At 40.8% G+C, this 22,310-nt stretch overlaps 1 protein-coding gene across 1 annotated transcript in view; it reads right to left on the bottom strand.

Moving 5' to 3' along the window:
• Nucleotides 1–10,968: 10,968 nt before the first annotated feature.
• trps1 (trichorhinophalangeal syndrome I) overlaps nt 10,969–22,310 on the bottom strand; it is a gene marked incomplete at its 5' end in the record, with an annotated part of 57,991 nt that continues 46,649 nt past the window's right edge. Inside the window, 2 exons of the mRNA XM_083981648.1 lie at nt 10,969–12,806; nt 17,543–17,665. Of these exons, the coding sequence (XP_083837774.1) occupies nt 11,160–12,806; nt 17,543–17,665 (1,770 nt within the window). The 3' untranslated portion in view covers nt 10,969–11,159. The remainder of the gene's footprint in view (nt 12,807–17,542; nt 17,666–22,310) is intronic.

Below are 22,310 nucleotides of genomic sequence, written 5' to 3'. Positions count from 1 at the left end.
CTGAGAGCATTAAAAACAAACAACAAAACAAATTAAACACTCGAACGGGTTGGTACAGTCTGTTAGTCAAGTTTACTGTTTCTGTTTATTGATTTCAGTTTCCATTTGAGAGCATGGAGACTAGTTTGTTCCCTGTCCAGCTGTTTCCTGTTTTCTGAGCATCTCTGAACACAGCCTTTTTGTAGGAGCTGTGGGCCCCACCTCCTCAAAGCCTATTACTAATATCGAATTCATTGATATTTTGCAAATCACTTATTTCCTCTTCATTCAGGCATCTAAATATCTATTGGACACGTAACAATGTGTTGATAGACATATTCAACATGTCAGGTTGTATATGTACCAGATGTATCAGATATCATGAGTCATAAAGGTTGGGAAGCACTGATCTAAAATAATGTAAAGCAAATCCCCTGCTTCAAATAAGACCTCTCTGACACTTCAGAAGTGGAGCTGCTGTTTGCTCCTGCTACCTCGTCTGGATTTGACTCCTTTCATGCTTTGCAGACTGACATGGCTCAGTGATAGTTCTTTGATACAACTATTTAAGTCTCAACGAAATCATAGCAGTAGTGGCAGTGGAAGAGAGTTGATGGCACCACTCACGAGGAACTGATTTCAAGTGGATTTTGAGCAAGAGACTGAACACGTCTACATAAAGATCAGTAAAATACGGCTGGTACTAGGAGCTGGTGCATGGCCTGGAGCTGCGGCTGACCCCTTTAAACCCTCATTCATAAGCACCGTCCCTCTGTATGTTTCTCAAAGTTATGTTGCCCACAGAATATATTATATATATATATATTATGAAAATTAATCTTTAGTTATCAATACGTTAATCTTCAATATCCTGGAGCAACTTTGTATTTCAAAGCTTCATATTCCCTATTTACAACGCTTGAATATATTTAGAGTCCTTGCTGTAACAGTGCTTGTTGATGAGAAATGTCAGTAGCCTAAAGCTAAGTTAAAATGTATACAAACTATTAGAATCATCATCAAGGAAATAAGTGAATCATGAAGTGAAAAAGTGAAATTGCCCTCAGCCTTTAAACCAGCAAATTTTTCTGTCAGTGCTGTATGAGTTCTGATAAGCACCAACAGGAGATTAAATCACCCAATATATGAACTCTCCACTGGTGTTCTTAGTGGATAGGTTTGGTTTCCTGCTAATGAGACCACACTGTGAACCACAAATACAACAGAACTTTTGTCTCCAATTTTTTTAATTGTTTGGTTTGGTTTCAGTTGTAACAGGCCAGAGACATCATTTTGTGTAATTTGGCAAAGCCACCAAACCCAAAATCCAAAACATAGTGAATTTGTCTCACTTGGGCCTAAATACTGTATAATTTGGCTAAGGTATAACATTGCCTTCGTTAAAATTCCAATAATAAAATAAAAATGTGCCTGGGTCCTCATGTATAAATGCTAAATTAGGTCTAATTTTAACAGTACCTTGTTGTTTAACTAATTTTTAATGACCATAGGCTGTATGAAGGTGCTTATTCAAATTCATCTATAATTTGTTATTGCTGCAGAAAATACTTTCTCATTTCTATATTCCATCATAGTATGAATGTGCATCTTCTTTATCAATGATATATGAAATGTTTTAGGGCACCTAAACGTTTTTTTTTTTTTTTTTTTTTAATTTTTATTCATTCCACACCCTCAGCAATGATTAACTGCTGCCTTTGCATCTGTTAAAAGTTGCCTGCCTATAATTATGGTGATACAACGTTTTAGTTGGTGCACTGGCAAATGCTGCAAATGTTAATACAAATAAAACTGGGGAAGGTTCTCCTGCTTTCTTGATTATTTATCTTTCATTTTTCAACCAGAATCACCAAAATTTAACTGATCCTGTTGCCACTGATAGTGAAGGCAACAAAAATGCACCATTCTGCCCAGTCACCCCACCTATGAGTAAAGCAAAATGCAGTGGCAGGATACATCAGTGGTTTCAGTTGTTAGGGAGATGTTGCACAATGAGCAGACGTTGTGGGTGACGATAAAGTGTCAGCACTGTGTGAACTCTGAGTGCTCTGAGCACAATGGGTGATGCGCAGACTACGACTTAAATGGTGAGGTGCTTGCTTTTAAGGTCTTTGAGGAGCATCACAGCACAAGCAATTCCCCACATGCACAACATAACAATCAAATGAAAATAACAACAATAACAGAGTCTTTGTTGCACAGTTGCACAGACTGGAAGATGTTTGGCTTAGGTGGGGGGTCTCCTTCCTGGTAAATTCTTTTTTTGTTGACAGTTGAAGAGAGACAAATGTAATAAATAAAATAAACTGCACACACACAGAGACACACATGTGCACACTCTCATACAAAAACACACCACACTCCAATACACACCAAGATTCCTGTTCAAGATTGATACAAAACGCAGAATCCAAAGTAGAAAAGCAGAAAGTGTGCATTATGAAAATGTAATCAGTCAGAGTGCAACAAGGATAAAGAAAACAAACAGTTAAGTTAGAAAGAAAAAGAAAAGAAAAAAAGATCAACTGGAAACAGAAGAGAAAAGATTTTATTGTCAGCTGTTCTGACTGCTCATCCTGATATCCTCTTGTGTGCTTTGCTGAGAATTAAAATGCATTTTATTGGAAAAGTGGGGGCAGGTTATACAGTACAGCGGGAGAGTGGTGGGTTGCAGGTGATGAAACTGAGCAAAAAGCTTATCAGAGGTTTCCACAGAAATAGAAATAGTCTTTCGAGGACACACAGACGCACACACATACACGCACACATAGGTGCAAACCATTATCAGTGTTATTGTGAGGAGATATTATTAAGGGAATTATTATTAAAAGAACTCCACAGCCATAATGTGAAGGATGGGGCAAGGAAAAGCTGTGTGTTTATGACGTCATGTGTGGGTAGCTGTGTGTGCATTTGAGTGTGCACGCATACATACACATACAGTACACACACACTCTTTCTGCATATATACTGTATGCATGAGTCTGTGCATTTCCTAAGAAGTCTGCTTCTTCCAGCAAAATACTGTGTATTTGCATATTGTATATTTGCACACATGCGCAACCATTTTGTATGTGTGTGTGTGTTACGTATGTGAATGTGTTTATTGTTCTGAGAGCCTACTCAATTTATGTGTGGAGAAGAAAATGGAGAGCTTTCTATCTTCACAGCCTGACACATGCAGTTTTCTGTTCTGTTTGAATAATATTAGCTAAAAACTACAGCGCCCACACATTTCAGAAACTTTCTTTGAGAAACAATAGTCTTTATGATTTTGTATGGGTTTATGTTGTCAGTAGGAACTAATGGATTTGGAGCAAACAAGTGAGGTAGAGGGACTGAGGAGAGCTGACAGTTTAGAGAGAACGACCATAGTATTTTGGGTTTTGGAGCAAATGTACACAACTGTTTGTATCATCTTTATGTTTTCCTTTGTCTTGTTGCTGTGCTGTTTCGACTTTCTCATACATGCCAACCTTTGAAAAGAAAAAAGAAAAGAGGAGACAACTGTGTGTGCATGTGCATGTGTGCAGATATTGTAGTGACTACACTACTAAAGAGGAAATAAAAGGAAAGAAGATTACACATCAAATCCCTCTGCAGTGGACCTCACTGTGAAGCTGATGATACACAGCCGACATACTGGGGTGATGTAGAGCTGTAATTATGCTTTCAGTAGGGACAGGGATTGGTTAGAGGCAGAGATCCTGCATATTCGAGCAGCTCATTGTGTTAGAAATAATCTATCTATCTATCTATCTATCTATCTATCTATCTATCTATCTATCTATCTATCTATCTATCTATCTATCTATCTATCTATCTATCTATCTATCTATCTATCTCTTGTTTTGTCTCTAGCCCCGTCTGTTAACCACTGACCCTTGTACCGATGAGGTTATTCACTAAAAACTGTGAAAGCTTTACATCTCAAAATGATTACAGAATCAACTCACAGCCCTCACAGTACTCAAGAGTGAGAAACATTCAATATTCAATATGCCTCCGAGCCAAATCATTTTTCTGTATCTCCATCTTGTTCTCACTCTCTACATCCTGGTGTCTACCTCATTATCTATCTTATCTATCTATCTATCCGTCTGTCTGTCTGTCTGTCTAACTAACAGCTCAATCAATCCGTGTGAAGACATGAAAATGTCAACCGCAATGCAGCCAACAGTCGCACACACACACACACACACATCTCCTTCTGTCAAGCCTTCTGTCAGCAGTGTCGGTAACTCATACATAGACTTGAGATGAAATAAATAAAAATGATGTTTGCAAGATGTTTTAAACAGAGACAGGCAGGTTGACAGACGGGCAGGCTGACATACAGGCAGGCAGGGGGCAGACAGTGGATATGCATGCTGAAATATAGAAGTGTGCAGGGATACATCTACCATCTGATGTGTTTGTCCCTTTTACATAATATCTAAAAATATCTATGAATTGTTGCATGTTGGTTTTTTGATTTCGTTTGATGCCTGGAACAGGTTGATAATTATGTGCAGCTGCATATCTGTATGTGTGTGTGATGACCTCTCCAGTACACACCGGCGTGTTTAGTATTCTGGTCTGACACTGACTTTCAGTGGCCAATCATCACACACTTGTACACTCTCAACAGACACACATGCGCATTTAAATGATGCCCTATTGCCACATAATTTCGCTGTAGACTCTAAAGCAGAATTAATCATCTCTAATCAATGTTCACATCATAAACACAAAGATAAATTGATGATGCTAAACATAAAATAGACCAAAGATTAGAAGATTTTGTCTTCTGACAGAAAGTGCCGCCGTGTGATTTGGTTTGTTAAAGTTCCTGACCCAAAGGAGGGACATGGGCAGATTAAAGGAGGCTCTCAGTTTATTTCTGTGTGGTGTGTGTTGATGATGAATGAGCCTTTGCTTACACAGTGTTGCCTTTGCCATTTTTGCGATGAAGTAACAGTTCAGTTCATGAGCTTTGGTAGTGTTATGAGAGTAAAAGATGCTGTGGTCGTTAATATCTCTATTTGAACCTTAATATCTTAAGTTGTCAGGAAGGTAGCTGAATAGGAGTAAAGAAAAGCTTAGAGGGTTACCCAAAAATTATGATCTATCCTCTAGGGACCATGAATGTTCTCAACAAATTTCATAAAAAGGCAGCCATTACCTCATAGCTTACTTATCAACATGAAAGTGACTACCTTAAAAACATTTTGGTTATGTAGCCAGACACATCCAAACATGACACCAGAGGGATTACAGTGATGCTCAGTTGCACAAATTCAAGTCTTTGCATAAAATAAAAGCATATTACACACAGGCTCTAGACAAAGTGTTATACCATGTTGTTCAGAGTCAGTTTGGTTTCTACACTGCGTTGCGTGTAAAAAATCTGATCAGTGTAAAGTAATAAAGGCTGACAGGCAGTGGCGAAGACAAGACCAGAACAGAGGAGCTTGATGGTGGTGGAGCTCCAGCCCACATCCCGAGAGCACAGCAGGAGGCATGTTTGAAGGTTTTACATTTTTTCCCCCATAGAGAATCTTTTCAGAAAAATTCACCTGACATGGTGTGAAAGCCGCAACCACCACACTCTCTCCCTCTGTGCTGACGGTTCACAGCTTGTCCCAGATCAGACCACACACACTCGGAGCGAAGCCACAAGCCTAAACATGCTTCTTCACCCTCTGTTACAGAAAACACTTTCAAATTAAAAGAACCATTTCCCATTTTCAGTATGTTTGTTATTACTTTTATTAATTATTATCATCGTCACCATCATCATCAACATTATTCTTCAAGTTTAGCTGTGTAACAAACTTTTCTTGGCTGTCAAAATATGTTGTTGAAATATCATTTTTGCATGAAATAAAACCTAAAAACAATAAAGGTACAGAAAAGTAGCAGAATAAAATACAACATGAAAGAGAAAATAACCTAAAAAAAAATCCCATCTTTTCTATAAAAGCCATTCAACTGAATAGAGACAAAATTCTACTAAAATATATTGGTTAAATGTACATAGTTGATGAGTGTGTGTGCATGCATGTGTGTTTTTGACCAATAATAAACTGGCCTTTAGCTCCCTTGTCTCCCATGGTTAATACTGTACATCCCAACATGTACACTCAATCCGTACCACTGTATGCGTCAGTTTGTGTGTGTGTGTGTGTGTGTAAACGTTTGTGTGTGTTGTCCCTTCCTTGGCAATAAGAACATAATAAACAGAGTGCAAGCAACAGCATCGTTTTCTATAACACATTCTGACACAGACAATAATAATAAACACTTGTTAAGGCCCCCCAATGTAAACGCTGATGTGAAATGCCATCAAACCCAAAACATACAATTCAATGTTGAAGTAAAATAAGGTCATGTTATGTGTGTCCCGCAGAACCTGATCTTCTACCATCAGTGAGAGCTGAAACATTCTCCCTTCGCCCCCGTCATAGTATCCTCCCATGACTTGACGTTCAGCTGGCACACACACTAAACAGGATATCTGGATAGGAGATGGTTCTGCGGAGCACATACAATGTGGAAAGTGTGCATGAACAAAGGTTTTCATCATCAAGGCTCTGTTCTTTTTTTCCCCCTCTCTCAACTTAGTAAATACACAGAGAGGATTTTCCTCCAAAAGCTTTCAAAACCATTCAAACATTTTGACACCAGAATTTGTCTTCAACCCACAGAGGAATCCTTGTGGTTCATCAAAACGAGATATAACACCAGACTCAACACAGAAAGACAAAAGTAGTTCATCTTTTTTTTTCTGCACCAAATAGTCGTCCCGCTACTGTTGGATATCCAGTGAAAACCTTTAATACCACTGCTGAAGAACTTCCTTAAAAAGACTGAGAGTGGATAGGATTTTTTGTGAATCCTATTGGAAAAGGGGCGGTGAACCCAAGTCAGCCACAGCTTCGCGACTGGTAACAATTCCTCTCTGCAAACCCAAAGCCCATTCAAGTAGGAGAGAAAGTCAACCTAAACCAAGTCAACATAAGCAGATAGGTTCCTGTCAGTTCTGGGGCAAGAATAAAAAATGACACGGTTTAATAACCCAATCATTCATCTACCTCAATTGGAGCCCCCTCCACCCGTCTACCTGTTGAGAATACCTTCATGATCACTTTCATCTAAAGGAGGGAGACAGGAAGGTGGAGGGATACATGAGAGATGAGCGACAGAGGATAGTAGAACAGGTGGACTGAGAAAAAAGAAAGGCTGTGAGTGCTGTGTCACATGATAAACAATAGATGAGAAAGATAAAAGCCATGTTGAAAGGAGGTAAAGAGGAGAAAAACAGAGGAGAGGGGGATGAATGGATTCATCAACTGAACCTCTTTTCATCAGCCACTGAAAGTTTAATTTGATCCCTCCCTCTAATTATCCACCTTCTCTGCATTTATTCCTCAAAGGCACTCATCCATCCATCTCAGCAGGTATCCCTCCATCCTTCCTTTTGTTCTGTCTTTCAGGAAAGTGATGCTTCATTCCTTTTTTTGTTTGCTTTTTTTTTTGCTACATTTGCAAATGTAAACAGTTTGTATTATGCTAAAAGCCCCTTACGAGAAGCCCAAAACAAGTACATTGTAATAAACTAGAAAATATAGAAGAAAAACAACTCAAACCAGTTCTGTGAATAAAAACTGATAATCTTGAATCTGCCTCATCAGTTCTTTGTATGATGGGACTTATTCACCCACGACTGGGCAAACTTCAGGATAAAAGCACTTCTAAACTATGTAACTAATGGAGTTAAGATGCCTTCACTTACTGGGGTGATAGTGGATAATGGAGCCGTACATAATAAAGGCGTTAGGTAAACTCTTCTGACACCAGAGTGGGTTGCATGTCAGATACGAGGATGGCACACTTGCTTAATAGACTGGTTTCTTCTTATTGATAAAGCAGCAGTGAGATGTCTGAGGCAGACTTCCAGCTCCACCGTAAATATGTTGCAGGTTGCAGGTAACTTAGCGTCTTAATGTGACTTTTCTTGTCTTATCTCATTATTTTGCTGTAAAGTTACCACACAAATGCAATATACCTCGAGAATATTATCAGAAACTGAGATGCTGTGTTGAGCATCACATCTAATATTCCAAATACTGCAAAATCTCTCCTGCCTCCAATTACAAAGAATGTTTGAAGGATTCAAGGTATAAATACCAGAGGTATTAACCTGCAACCCGCACCACCACACTGACTGCTCCTCTGCGTTCTGAACAGACAAGATAACTTATCTGGGTATAGTTTGTTACACTGATAGTTTAACATTTCTGCAAGAGAGAAATTTCAGCTCAATTAAAAAAAAAAAATGAAATTTGCTCTTGTGTTGCTAGAGGTTAAGCTCCTAAAACTGGATGAAATGTATCAATAATAACCCTTTGGACTGATGTGGGCACATTGGTGACATGATTCACCTTCAACCTCCAAATTAACCAAGTTTTTCACATACATCAACATCTCTGCACAGCAGTGTGCATACATGCGAAAATGAGAGATAGGTAACTAGTGATCAATAGTTGGCACAGCAACCAATTTCATTTTTTAAAAGCATGTGAGGGTTGTTCTCTTGGGCGGAAAAAGCAGTTTGACAGTTTGAATAGTAATCTACCCAATCAGGCAGCAAGGCTGAAATCAAATATCATCATCAATGACTATGATAACTTGGTGTGTGGGAACCAATATGGCAGTTGGTTTGTTTTATCAGCTTCTGCCTGACATGACTCATAATGTACATACATTTTTGACACAGACAGACAAACTTATTAGAAAAACTGTACAAGTTACCAGGCACTAGGCGGAATATTTTTCATTCATGTCTTTTGGATAAGCATAGAAAAATATTTTCTCAATCTTTAACTTGTAACCTCTGTCTTTCATTCTCATTCAGTGTTTTATCTTTTCTTTCAAAGGAGTCCCTTGGTGACTTTTGCTGTTTGTTTTCTAGCAACTAAGGCAGTAAGGCTGGAGAAGCGATCGTCTCTTTATAAAAAATAAACATGATGGCCACCGTGTTGCTTGGTTTTAAAGAACAGGACCTGGTGGTCACAACTCTCAATGACAAACGTAAACTATGAGAATAACAAAATCTTATTTAAAGCAAAATTTAGCACAATGTTTCTATTCTATTCCTTATTAAGAGGATGGATGATCAGCATGATGGGTTGGTTGGAGTTGAATGAAACATGATCATTTTACTTCACTGAATTAGAAAATGCAACTTTACAATCTTGCGTTTTCCTCAGTATAATTTAGGTTTAACTAGTAACAGTTCCCATCCCTAGAAAAGGCAACTTATTTTGCAGATTTTATAAGACACTAACATGCTACATAGAGGTAACCTACCAAACTCTCAGCAATATGATATCAGCTGAATAAAACACTGTAGGCAAGAAGCTCTGTAAACTCAATACAGAGCAGGAGTTTATACAGTTAACCCAAATATTTGATCCTTTTGATAAAGTTTAGGTTTTTTTTCCCTAAGTTCCAAAGTCTCTCTATAAAACCATGTAACCTAACAACATGTAAAAGACATACAGAAAAAAAGTTACATACTAAGACCATGTTGATCTATTAACACATAAAGACCATGATAAGAACATATATAAGAGAACATGCTAAAAACCATTTAAACATTTAAAAATGATGTGTCACATGCTATGAAACAGGTGGGTTGGTGTGCAACATGTGTGACCCCTGAGGACTGGAAAACCAAGCGCAAGCCTTCATTATGTTTACATCATCATTTGGGGACGGACACATCCTTTGATCCTCACACACAGAAACGCAATTACACAAATGCACACATACACACAACCCTCTCTTTTCCTGTACCATTTCTGTTAGACGGCTGTTATCAATGTAACAAGTCTCCTTAAGAACGCAAACAACAAACAGCTCAAAAACAAGCTAAATAAAAAAAAAATGCAAATAGACTAATTTTTAAAGTACCATATCCTGCAAAAAAGCATTATTTGCCTTTACAAAATAAGATATTATATAGGAAAGTGTAGCAAATTGCATGTTTTGAACTATAACATCATCATCATTATTATTACCATTATTATTATTAATATAAATGTTAAGCAGGTTAATAGATGGTTGTTCTATTAGGCAGGCAGCCAGGCACGTAGCTAGTATCATGGCACGGAGGAAGGTAGAAAATAATGTCACTTGGTTCGATCCAAATGGATAAAGAGAACACTTCGGTCCGGTACGACACCGGTTTCACCAGTTGAAACTGGCTTTAAGCAGTTCAAAAAGTCACGGTCAACTCGGACACACTCGAGTCTCCCAATTTTGCACCACCTTGCAGCTGTGGTGACTTTGCATCGATCCAAGAACACCGTCAGTTTGAGTAACAACAGGGTGTGAAAGAAACCGACTCATCCGCTCTGTACCAACGTCGGCACCAGCTGAAATACGGCACATACACAAACGTTTCTCTCCTTCTTCAAAGCAACTTTTGGTTTTGGATCCGTTTGCACAGCTGGGGAAAACATTTCAAAACTCCCAGAACAAAGTTTTTCAGACCAGATCAGATCTGGTTGTACCGAGATAAAAGCGTCTGAATGATGCATCAGACTAGTTTGGGTCAGCTCAGGGTTCAGTTTAGCATGGTGCATAACAGATCAGCTTAGTTCAGTTCAAATTAAGTGTTTTGCTTCTAGCATTTTTTATTTTTTTTTATTTTTTAAAATTATTTATCTATTTATTTTTTTGCTCTGCTGTATGGTGGCTGTGCAAGTGCTGAGCTCCTCAAACTCATCCTTAATGAGACCAGTCCAACTTTTAGTCAAGCTTCCAATCCTCTTATTTGGAAAGCACATAAGTGGCTGTTTGTTAAAGGTGATTTCAGCTGCATGCCCGGACTCTGTTGTTGAATACTTGCCACAGAGCTGTCAAGTGACCGTCACTCAACACAGGATTCAGGCTATTTCTCCAAACTGTCCCTGCAGCAGTTCAGCGGGATCCTACAATGATTTTTGACCATTTGACAGCCGAGTGCTTCCAGCATAAGGATGTGTTCCATTTAGTGCCCAGGATAGGCCCATTTTGACATGAGCTAGCCTCCAGGAACATGAAGGCATACAGCTTATTCATCCAATGAAAGGCGTTCTTAAAGGTTTGTGTCAGTCAAAGGCATCAGATTAATTACTCTCTGCGTTCTCATCTACATTTTTAGTCTCAGCAACAGTCGTGACCTTGATGGATTTTGACGTGTCCACGTTACTGTCTGACACCGTATTGCCTCCCGATTCCTGCTCCGTTATGTCATGACTCTCTACTCTTTCCTCCTCCTCCTCCTCCTCCTCCTCCTCCTCAACTCCCGTTTCATTACCGTCTGCATCATCGCCTGTAATTTCTTCTGCTCCATCATCACGACACACTCCTGAGACATCATCGCTTCCATGTGTGATGTCAGTTTCATCACCTCCATCTTTGTTTTCCTCTGGAGTCGCGCTTCGAGACTCGTCCTCTGATATCGCCATGGCGCTCTGAATTTTGCCGTCTTGCGTGTGGCCCTTCTGTTGCGACGGCTTGTCTGTATACCTGTGTAAGCCCCTCTGTATGTGTGTGGTGAAGTCGTAGCGATCCGCGCACACATGCAGGCAAAAACTGCACTGGTATGGTCCCTGGTCGCCATGGCAACTCATGTGCAGGGCATACATGACCTCGTCTAGGAAGTAGATCCCACAATGGATGCAGCGATTGGTCAGGTCATCCTGTGTGGCCACTTCCACCATTGTGCGATTCGGTGAAACACTCGACCGAGTTTTCGCCAAATGATCCTTCTCTTCCTTTCCTATCTCCTCTTTCTGGTTTCCTCCTTCATCACTCCTCTCCTCCTCATCTTTCTCTCCTTTCCAGTTCTCCCTCGACCTCTCAGCCAGCGGCGACTCCTGCCTTCTCCTCTCAGCACCGTTTGTTGACACGTGTGCATTTGCAGCACTTGTATCTCTTTGTCTTATTGCGAGATCCAAAGGAGCATCGTTTTCTAATGAAGCCGACGAGGAGGGGGTTTGCGGATGAAGAGGAGGAGGAGGGTAGTGAGGGGGAGCTGGAGGCGGTGGAAGAGGAGAATAGGGAGAGGGGCAGTAAGGCACCGTGTAGCTCTGCTGATGATGCTGTACTGGGGTCACCATTGCACCGAGATAATGAGTGTTATTTCCAAGGCTACCAGGGCTGCTTAGATTACTGATGCTACCAGGAACCCCAGAGGTGGCTGCCATCTTGTACTTGGTCCAGAATCTGAGCCAATCCGACTCAGGGGTCAAATCAGGTGAGAGAGTTAATGGCAGGGGTAAGGAGAAAAGAGGGTACTGATATTTTTCAATGGGTGAACCAGGAGGCGAATAACTCGACGGTTTGGATGGACGCATGTATTTTTCAATAGGGCTGCCTCTCTCTGATCCCCCTCCTCCTTTACCCCCCTCCACCTTTGATGTTATCCCTCCCTCTGCGATGCCCCCGTTGCCCTCAGCTACCAGTGAGGAGGGGGTGTGCGAGGGGAGGAGAAGAGGAGGCATGCGTCTGTGGATCTCCAGCGTTTGATTGGCTAAGAAGGCTTGAGTGGATCGGGGCGAGCGGGAGCGAGGGGACGGCTGCTGGTTTTTGATTGATGCACAGCTTCGGTCGGACTCCTCCCCATTCATGCGCTCCTCACTGGTGATTCGCTGTTGCTTGGGGGCGGGGTTTTCAGACGTCAGGGAGTCTGGGTTGAGGCGTTTTCTGGTTCTGCGTCGGATAATTTGCTCGCCGTTGTTCTGCTTTATGATGTTTAGAGGTCTGGGTGTCTAGAGGACAAAGAAAACACAGAAAAAATGGAAAAGAGACGCGTTAGTAAATATCTAGTATTTCAATACGACAATAATTCTTCTATCTGACAGAGATGCCCACATAGACTATTTAGGTCTGCCTACTGTATGTGACCTAAATTAAATTAATCTTATTATAAAGAGGAAGCTGCAGCAATTTAGTTAATACAAAGTATCAATTTGACCTCATGGTCAGACCAACATACTGTCTGTCTGAACATACAGGCATCTGATATTTGGCTAAATATTCAAATCACATCAGTGCTAAAAGAGTAGCACTAAAGCTGAGTTTAGAAACACAACTGTAGCTGTTGTTTCTAGTGATTAATTGAAAATAACCCGATAGTCGACAAAAGTCTCATTTCACATGGATTTGACTAAAGGTTAATAACAAAGTGTGACATATTCGGCACTTCTGAGGACTGTGGTTTCTGCCCTCACCACAAGGGGGAGCGCTTACATCTGCTGTCAATAGAGTTTGCCCTTCAGACTAAACTCCGGCTACATCTTTTCAGCAGGTCCCTCGCAAACATGTCCATATTATTCCATTCATGTCTAAACTGTCATCACATAATCTAACTCACTCCAGGATGGTAGCCTTCCCTAATATAGTTTTGCAAAGTGCAAACTAGGCAATAACAAAGCAACAACAAAGTAAAAGTAAATATGTTTTGAGAGACTGATTGAGTGCTTTTATTAATGACAGAGAGGTCAAGCAGAATTCCAAATAATAATAAAAAATGCTCAGCAGCATCAACAACACACAACTTCCAAAGAACTTCTCACTTATTCATTTTCCCACAGGGGTTAATAAAGTACTAAAGATTTATGAAAGATGATAAGATGGATCTTTTTGATGTTATATTCCTAAATATCTGCCAAAAAAATCATCATGGTCAAAAACATTTCCAGACAAATTAGAGAAAGATTTTCTTTCCTGGAAGTAAAATAAACACAACAGTTTAAAGTGTTTCTGAAAGGGTCTCCACTTCAACTCTAAAGTAATGACTTGCTTGCTTTCATTATGGAAGAACCAATTTTCACTCAGTCCTCCTCCATACGCATCATATACTGACTGACCTCCACACAGCACTAACTGAAAACAATATCAAATTCAGCCAGTATAAAGAGGGCTGTGCTTCAAAGCATGAAACATATTTCCAGTTTATTGAAAGTTACACTTCTGTGGAGGTTGAAGTGATTAGTGTGTCTTGAAATTCTCTGCCGTGTGTGTAGGCACCGTGGCAGATGAAAACCAATCACACAGAAATACACAGAGTATAGGACCAAGTAAGAAGAGATAGTGAGAAATCATGATGGAGGAATTAAAGAGGCATTTAAATGGATGAAAAGTAAAAACAAAGGCTAGATTCTATTTAAATGAAAAGCTATAAACCTCCTAGGATGGTGCCGGGATCCTCGACAATGATTTATTCCTCCGCACCTTTGTGGATAGCCCTGTGTTTGTGACTGAGAATGTGTTTCTCTGACTTTATGTCCATTAAAGTGTGTGTGTGTGTGAGAGAGAGAAGAAGACAAAGACAGTGAGTGGGGTGTGTAAGTCTTAGTTGAGCAGCTACTGAAACTATTTAAGGAGAGAGGAGTCATTTATGGCACAAATCCTGGGATGTTCTGCAGCACAAAAACATTATTGCAACATTAATTTTGACCATGAATCAACAATCTTAACTCTGACTTGTGCGTCCAAAGTAGTTGTTAAATCCTCCCGAGGCTCAACAACTGTGGTTTAACGATAATGCACATAAATTTCAGGCCGGTGTCAGTGTTCCTCCTGCAGCCTAGATCATTACCATAAACAAGTCGATCACGGAGAAGACTGACAGCCCCAGCATTGACAAAATTATGCCAGTCAAACGGATGAAATTTTGCCTTATTAGTTTTGGTCCTTGGGAGTTTGTGTGTCTGCCTAAATAGCTGTGAGGAGGATAAGAGGAGAAAATGGTAAAGATAAGAGTAAGGAGGAGACAGGGGAGATAAATGAGAGAAAAGGGGGGGGGGGGGGGGGGGGGGGGGGGGGGGGGCAAGTATGATATGTGGTGAACATATGAGGAGGAGGTAGAGACATGAATTACATAGGAAAAATAACAGGAAGGAGGGAGGGGGTGGTGGGAAAGTGGATGATCCAGAAGAGAGGATGATGGAGGATGACGGAGGATGACTAATTCCAAAACAGGATTTGATCTGTTCACATTGGAGAAGTGATAAAGCCTTTCCAACCTTTGCTTTTAAGTGGGCCTCTGATGGGTGCTTCAGTCCCACAATGCAGTGCACAGAAAAGATGTCACACAGCCCAGGAAATAGAAAATAACTACACAAAAAAACAACAACAATATTTTCTTGTGTATTTGACAAGAGGAACTGGCACAGTTTGACACCCATCAGTGTATCATTCCCCTGGCGTTACACCACAGCGCCAGAGTGATGATTTATGGTGCACCAACTGCAAAAAATAGCGTACAGTAAAGATGAGTTGTTAGTTGATATTCTCTACAGTTAGTATGTTGTTGTTGTTGCAGCTGTGAGGACTGTGGAGCCACCATCCGCATATTTGATTTGACATTGGTTTGATATCGGATGCCCTTCCAGAAGAAACCTGTGTTGTAGGGAGGGAGCTGGGAATCGAACCCTCAACCCAGGGATAGGCAGCCAAACTGCTCGACCACCTGAGCCTGAGCCTTTCTCTACAGCTGGTATATTGTGCAGAACTGGGAAACTGCACAAGTCTCTCTCTACCTCTCCTCCTCCCTCTTCTCGTCTCTCTCTCTCTTTGCTTTGGCGGCGAGATGTTTAACACATTTTGTTAAGAGTCTTTCCTTTGTTGCCATTCGGCCTCGTCTGCCTTTTAAATGTCCTCTTCCTCTTTACCTTGCTGCTTATTATGTTCCTTAGTCATAGGGACATCCTGTTTGATCTGTTTTAATGTGGGGAATGGATCAATGGTCTTTAGAGGAGTCCCCTTTTATTTGTTCATTTCATTCATACAAGATATTTTATAATGGAAGTAGTCTAATTAAAACAAGATGTACATGAACAGCAAGATGTCCATTATTTAAAGGGTTTTTGTGCATATAGGGTTAGCTAACACACCCACACACATGCAGTACAGACGCACACGCACACAGACGGTAGCTGTAACGTCGTACACCTTTATGATTGTATGCTGGGTTTGATAGAATACCTGGGCTGCGTTACTGGCAGTACTAATAACTCTCCCTCTATCTGTCTGTCCTCTTCTCAGATGTCCCCTCTCCTAATCTCTGTCTCCCTCCATCTCTCACTCTTTATACACAGCCTCCACCTTCATTATCTCTCTCCTCACTCTTTAGTTTAATCTGTTCCTCTTTCTTTGCCTTCCTGCTCTTTCTCTCTCACTTTGTTTGTCTTTCTCGCTTCCCCTCTCTCCCTCCCTCGGTGTCTACCTTTTTCTCCCTCGTTATTCATAACTCTCCCGGCCCCTCTCTCACTCTCAAGTGTTTTACTAGCTGCTATCCTCTCTAATAATGTGTGTAGAGCGTATAAAACTTTTATTATGGGATATAAAATATGGTTGTCGTGAAGATTGCCAAGAGTGGAGGGAGCTGGGACGTGATTGGAGCAGCAGATGAGATGAACGGGTTGAACAAAGGACGTCTGCAGGGGCAGGAAGGAGTAAACTGCGATAGCTTGTCGTCCTCTTAAAGGTCTTTAAAGCTTCATGTGATAATTGCAGCACAGTGGCCCGGGCTGTAACCCAGTCATCCCACTGATGCGTTTACTGACACTGATTTATTAGACTGCAACACTTTTGTTCTTATTCAAATTTTACAAGCTTCTTTTAAAAAGCCAATATGTGAACATGAATCTAGATGTATACATTAAGGTTGTGAAGGCTCATTTAGCATAGGTAATATTTGTAAACCCTCCACATAAATTGGTACACTGAAGTGTTCCATTAGCTTAAACCCCTTAAAACACATCTGATGGAAGGAGCCTTACTATTCTGGAGTCTACTAAATTCCAGGCTGGGTCTTTATCTCATCTGTAATTCATGCAGTCTAATTAAATTTGGGATTTCCATAGACTTTCCCCAGGCTTAGATGGTAAAGTTGATTCATTCCATCATATTTCTCACTCCATGGAACTGGCTCACTGTGACTGCTGAAATGGTCTGTGACTCCCAGCACCCACCAAATCAAATATGCTTTTTCCACAATATTACTTTTTCACAGCGGGATTCACAGAATATATACAAGAATTTAACTGCAGTATGCACCATTTAATTTGCATAGTATGCAAATCGACCCAACTGGAGGAATGATAATTAGTGGTCAGACCCACCCTGTAGATGTGCTACAACATACTGTAGCATGGAGTCTATAAAATAAATGGTGGGTAGGTCTTCTCTGAAGGGGAGGAGGGAGGGGGGCGGGTTCAGGACTGTGAATTTAATTTGTATGATTATATACATATGAATTTCAGCCCACTACATTAACTTTCAACCACATTCAAAGCCGCTTTGAAGTGTACAGCTCTTCTCACATCATTCTTCAATTTTATTTTAAAAAACAAACCAAAAAAGGAAAGGAATAACATCTGTGCAACTACTGTACAGGTTCGTCTATTTATCTCCCAGCTCTACAGTTTGTTTAGAGTAATCAGTGATGTAATGTACTGTACAGATGCTGGTGCAGACACAGCATCTGCTCATCACTTACCGAATGCAGCTTTTGGTATAAGCCACATGCATTGCAGACGTAGCCTCCGTTGGCATTTTTCCTCCACAATGATGTCTTGGTGGTCAGACAGTTCGCACAGAAGACCCCACTGCCTCTGCGCCGCTGTGGATGGAGAAAGGAAACAACGTTAGAAGGTGGAAGCAACAATAGAGAGAGATGGAGAAACTTGGGTGGGCCAAGAAAATGCAGAGTCATAGGAAAGAGAAGAGATGGGAAATTTAAAATTTTGAATTTTAATCTTCACGTCAGTCGAGAACAGTGAATTGGTGGCGAGGCGAGGTGGCAGAGGAAGAAAGAAAACAGATTGGCTTGGTGAAAGAGAGATGATGTGCTCTCATTTATCATGCCTAATGGGAAATCCTATTGAGAACCTTGTTCCCCTCTCCACTGATTTAAGTACAAGGTTAATAAAAACAGCAAAACACACTCCAGTGAGAGGAGAGTGTGTATGTGTGTAACCGCTGCTTTTTAAATGCATGAGTATGTCTTGGAGAGAACTTGGGCTTTGCCACCAGAGATACGAGATACTGCAGTAATTTTGTCAAGTACTACACAACATGTGGGAAGAGATGAGTTTCACGTTCACCTTGTAGCATAAAGTGCTTTGGTGTTTATCTGAACTGCAGCAGGTACTTTACAGGCAAGTGTTTGACTTTTACTGTATTAGTCTCACACACACGCAGACAGACACACACACACTCACTCCTCTGCAGTTCATGGAGCAGTGGTGCATAGAAAAGTAGTGTGTGCGAGGAAGGGTGGGGTGGAGGTGAAAAGGCCAATTGTCGTGGCAACGTGCTCCATCACAGTAATGAGCCAATCACAACGTTTCTCCATCCCATTAAGTCTCTGGCCCCATTCACCACCTTTATGACCCTGAGAGGACAGCATACCTTGTCTTTCTCCTCCATGAGTCTGTCTATTCCCTCTCTATCGGCCTGCCTATCCAACCATTTCTTTTTATTCTATAAGTTTCTATCCCAGCACTGTTCCTGTCTTCATTTTCTCCTCACCTCTCTGTCTTTTCTCCTGTTGCATCCCTCTATGGTTTCCCTTTCTTTCTTTTTTTTTTCACCAATATATAAAAAGTTGGATCTCTTATTGTCTTTTGCGTTACCATGGAGCATGGTTGTGTTAGAGAATGTCTGCATACTGTTTGTGCTTATGGTATGGCTCACTATAATTCACAATGCATTCTCTGTGTGCCATCTTTCCCTCTTGTCTTGCTCTCCCACTGTTTTTCCCTCTTCCCTCCACATTGGACTTTGTGTCCACTGGGACCTTCAGCTTTCAGCGCTGCCTCCTTGTTGTTTTATGTCCATGACAGTGCTGAGAGCTTAGCTTTTTTTCGGGCTCAGAGCACCCGGTGCTAGAAGTTTAAAACATTTAACTTTCCACAAAAGAGTGCTACACTTCAATCAGGCTTTCTGTAGTCTCAGAGCTACAGATGGAGCCACAACCAGTACGTCCGCTGAGCATCTGTTTCATGCTGCCAGCTAAAAATCAGAAGAGCCCAGTGGGCACAGCGCTGTTCAGTTTATTTTGCAATCAAATGTACTGCAAGGATCACAGCACAATTAAAACACTTCACATCATTTCTCCCATGCATGCTCATACTGTATACTGCTTGAGTAATGCAGTGCAGGTGTATTTTGAGAATATCATGTTAGTGTTGTGCAATGAATGAATAGTCCTGTTGCAGAATTCACCCAGACTCTAAACTTTACAACAATAGTTCATTTGCTGCCTTGTGCACTCGTGTAAAGAATGTAGGTCCCTGTAATAGAGGAGAAAAAATAAATAAATAATGTGACCATCAAAATATCAGCAGATCAGGAACTGATTAAACATCTGTACCCGGCAGTGTTTAAAGATTAGACATAAAATTCTGTTGCCAATGAAAAGCGGTTTAATGGCTCCTTTGTTTCCTTGCTGTAATTTTAGCCCATAAACAGACATTTACAACGACATTCTTCATACTGTCTGGATCAGGCTGGAAAAATCAAAGTTTAAGATTGTTCAAAGATTTAATACAAAGGAACATAGATGTGTTTATTTATATGGGAAAAACTTTGTCTCTGAGCCTCAGTGTGTGTAGAATAAAACATCCTGTTTCCAAGATGTAATAAACACCTGAGCTAATATTAGAGTATTTGTGGTACATGTGTTTTCGTCCATCTGACATCAGACAGCAGAACACTTCCATGACTAAATCCTCACGGTGGCACGTTGAGCTAGAGAATGTGTGTGTTGCACAGACCATACGGTCACCACATGTAGAGAGACAGAGCCAGGTGATTGATTGATGTACACTTCCTGTGTCTCCCTCTGTGTGTGTGTGTGTGTGAGTGAGAGTGTGTGTGTCTAGTATTGCAAGCCAAACAGTGCGTCTGTCATCAGAATTCAGTTTCCCTCCGAGCACCCAAATCACTCACATATGGCCCCACAGCTGCCCCTCATCGCATGCGCACACACACATCCGCACGCACGCACACACACACACACACACCTGAAAATATTTGCTTCCACTGGCTAATGAAGGCGAGCTAGATTTGGATGAGAGGAGGCAATACAAGATGTGTGTATGTGCATGTGGGTGTGCATTGAGGGGGAGTCTTGGCTACTCCTAAACTACGCCACAAGGACAGTGTGTGTGTGTGCGTGCATGTGTGTGAGGTTCAAGTGTCAATTACACAGGAAAGTACAGAAATAGCCCCCACAGTCTTCCAAAACACACACGTGCACGCACAAAATTGGCTCATGGTCTCCAACTTCCTTTTCAATCATCAGCTGGTTGGCTTGGCACATGGGTTGCTTACATACTATACATGCATACAGGTACATGCACTCACACAAACACACACATTATTTACACCTGGGTTTACATGAGAGTTTGTGCTTTGTGTGTGTGTCTGTGTGCTTGTTGTGTACCTGCAGGATGTGCGTGTGCATCAGAGCATGTTGTCCTGATTGATTACAGTTACCTGGCCTCTCCCACTCACCTCAGCTTGTGGAGGTGGGCTGCTGGTAATTAGAGCTCAGGGTCCTAATGACATCTATTTATCTGCGGCCTATGATACCGTTCAATTAGCACCACCGACAACGCCCTCTGACACACACACACACACACACACACACACACACACACACACACACACACACACACACACACACACACACACACACACACACACACACACACACACACACACACACACACACACACACACACACACACACAGACCAAGACAGAGACATACACACACACAAAAACGTTCATTAGTCAGGAAATTAAACTCTTTATTAACTTCCTCCTCATCAAGCCAAATCTGAGCCAACAAATAAACTTTAAAGTTGATGTTTGGACACAAAGTTGAGTTTGTTAAGTAACCAACATAAACACTGTTCTATTACCCCCAGGCTTTACACAGGCCTTACACTCCCAGAGTAGATCTGTTCTCTGCAGCTGATAGTTGTCTGTTTTTCTGTGTAATAAAAGACAGTCATGTGGAATCTTCTTCTTCTTCTGCTAGAGTGTTCAAATATGTAGATAAAAGATTTGATCTCCCGAAGAAAAGATCAGTATAAACAATGAGTGTACTTTAGAATTACAACATTGACAAGTTAACAATATTTGCAGATTTTATCCGCCCCATAATGCCCATGAAAAGGCCGGCAGAAATTAAGTGTACAATCTACTCAGTGGCAGGCTGCAAATAAAACAACATTTACTGGTTTAATAACTTTCACAATCAGTTTGGTCAGTGGCTCTGCTCTAATGCACCACAGCTCCAACAGAGAGCCCTTTTGCCCTTGTGGCGGTAAATTTGATGCAAGAACGCATAAAAGGGGCTACACGACCTGACTGTTGTTTATTTGGGAAAATATGCACTTTGAAAATGGGCTGCATTTTATATTACATGTTTCCCTCCCTTCCGTGTTTGTGATCAACTCCAATTCCCTGATTTTAATTTTGTTTCAGACTTTTATGGGGTTACACCGCCATGCCAACTTTCCATTAAATGGGTTTAAGTGATTGCTATCCTTTAAATTCAAACAGAAGTTATGGGCTGTTCTCAGTGACTTTTTCGTGACTCTACTCATAAAATGCACTAATAAATTATAACTCCATTCTGGAGAATCAGATTTTTATTCAACATCAGAACATATGGTGGAACCACACAGTGGCTGAACCGCTCAGCTGTGGCTTTGAGTCTACTCAGAGATTCTCTTGAAGCCATAAATTTACAGATGTTATACAAACTGTTTACACTCACGGTCTTTTAGATCTTTATGGAAGAGCTGGCCTGAACAGATAAGCATCTACTGGCTCGGTTCTGCAGCAATACTGAGTCCCTCAAATTTACTTTCTTTACCCCTGATGTTACAACTGCCATCTGCAACCAATGTACAGTGGCATCCTTAAACTGTTGGTGTAGCTTTACTTGAAATAATTTGATGAGGCAGACTGGAGGCCTGCACATGAGCTGCTGTATTTGAAAAGGCTTTACATCCATTTAAAAAATAAAACTCAAGTTTGTGCTCATCACCAAGCATATTAAAGTAAGTTGTTGCCAACGACTTACCTACAAAGACAGAATTTCCAACCAATTTATTTTACCATGAGTGAGAGTTAGTTTAAAAAAAAAAAAAAAGTTTCTGCAGGGATCAAATTTTTCGAATGGTTGAAATTTCATTTTATAGCAAAACACTTTTTTTTTTATTTTGTGCAATGGTGAAAAAAAAC

This window comes from Trachurus trachurus (assembly GCF_905171665.1).
Source record: "Trachurus trachurus genome assembly, chromosome: 11".
In the NCBI taxonomy this organism is placed as follows: Eukaryota; Metazoa; Chordata; class Actinopteri; order Carangiformes; family Carangidae; genus Trachurus; species Trachurus trachurus.
This window is presented reverse-complemented; position numbering and strand designations above follow the sequence as displayed.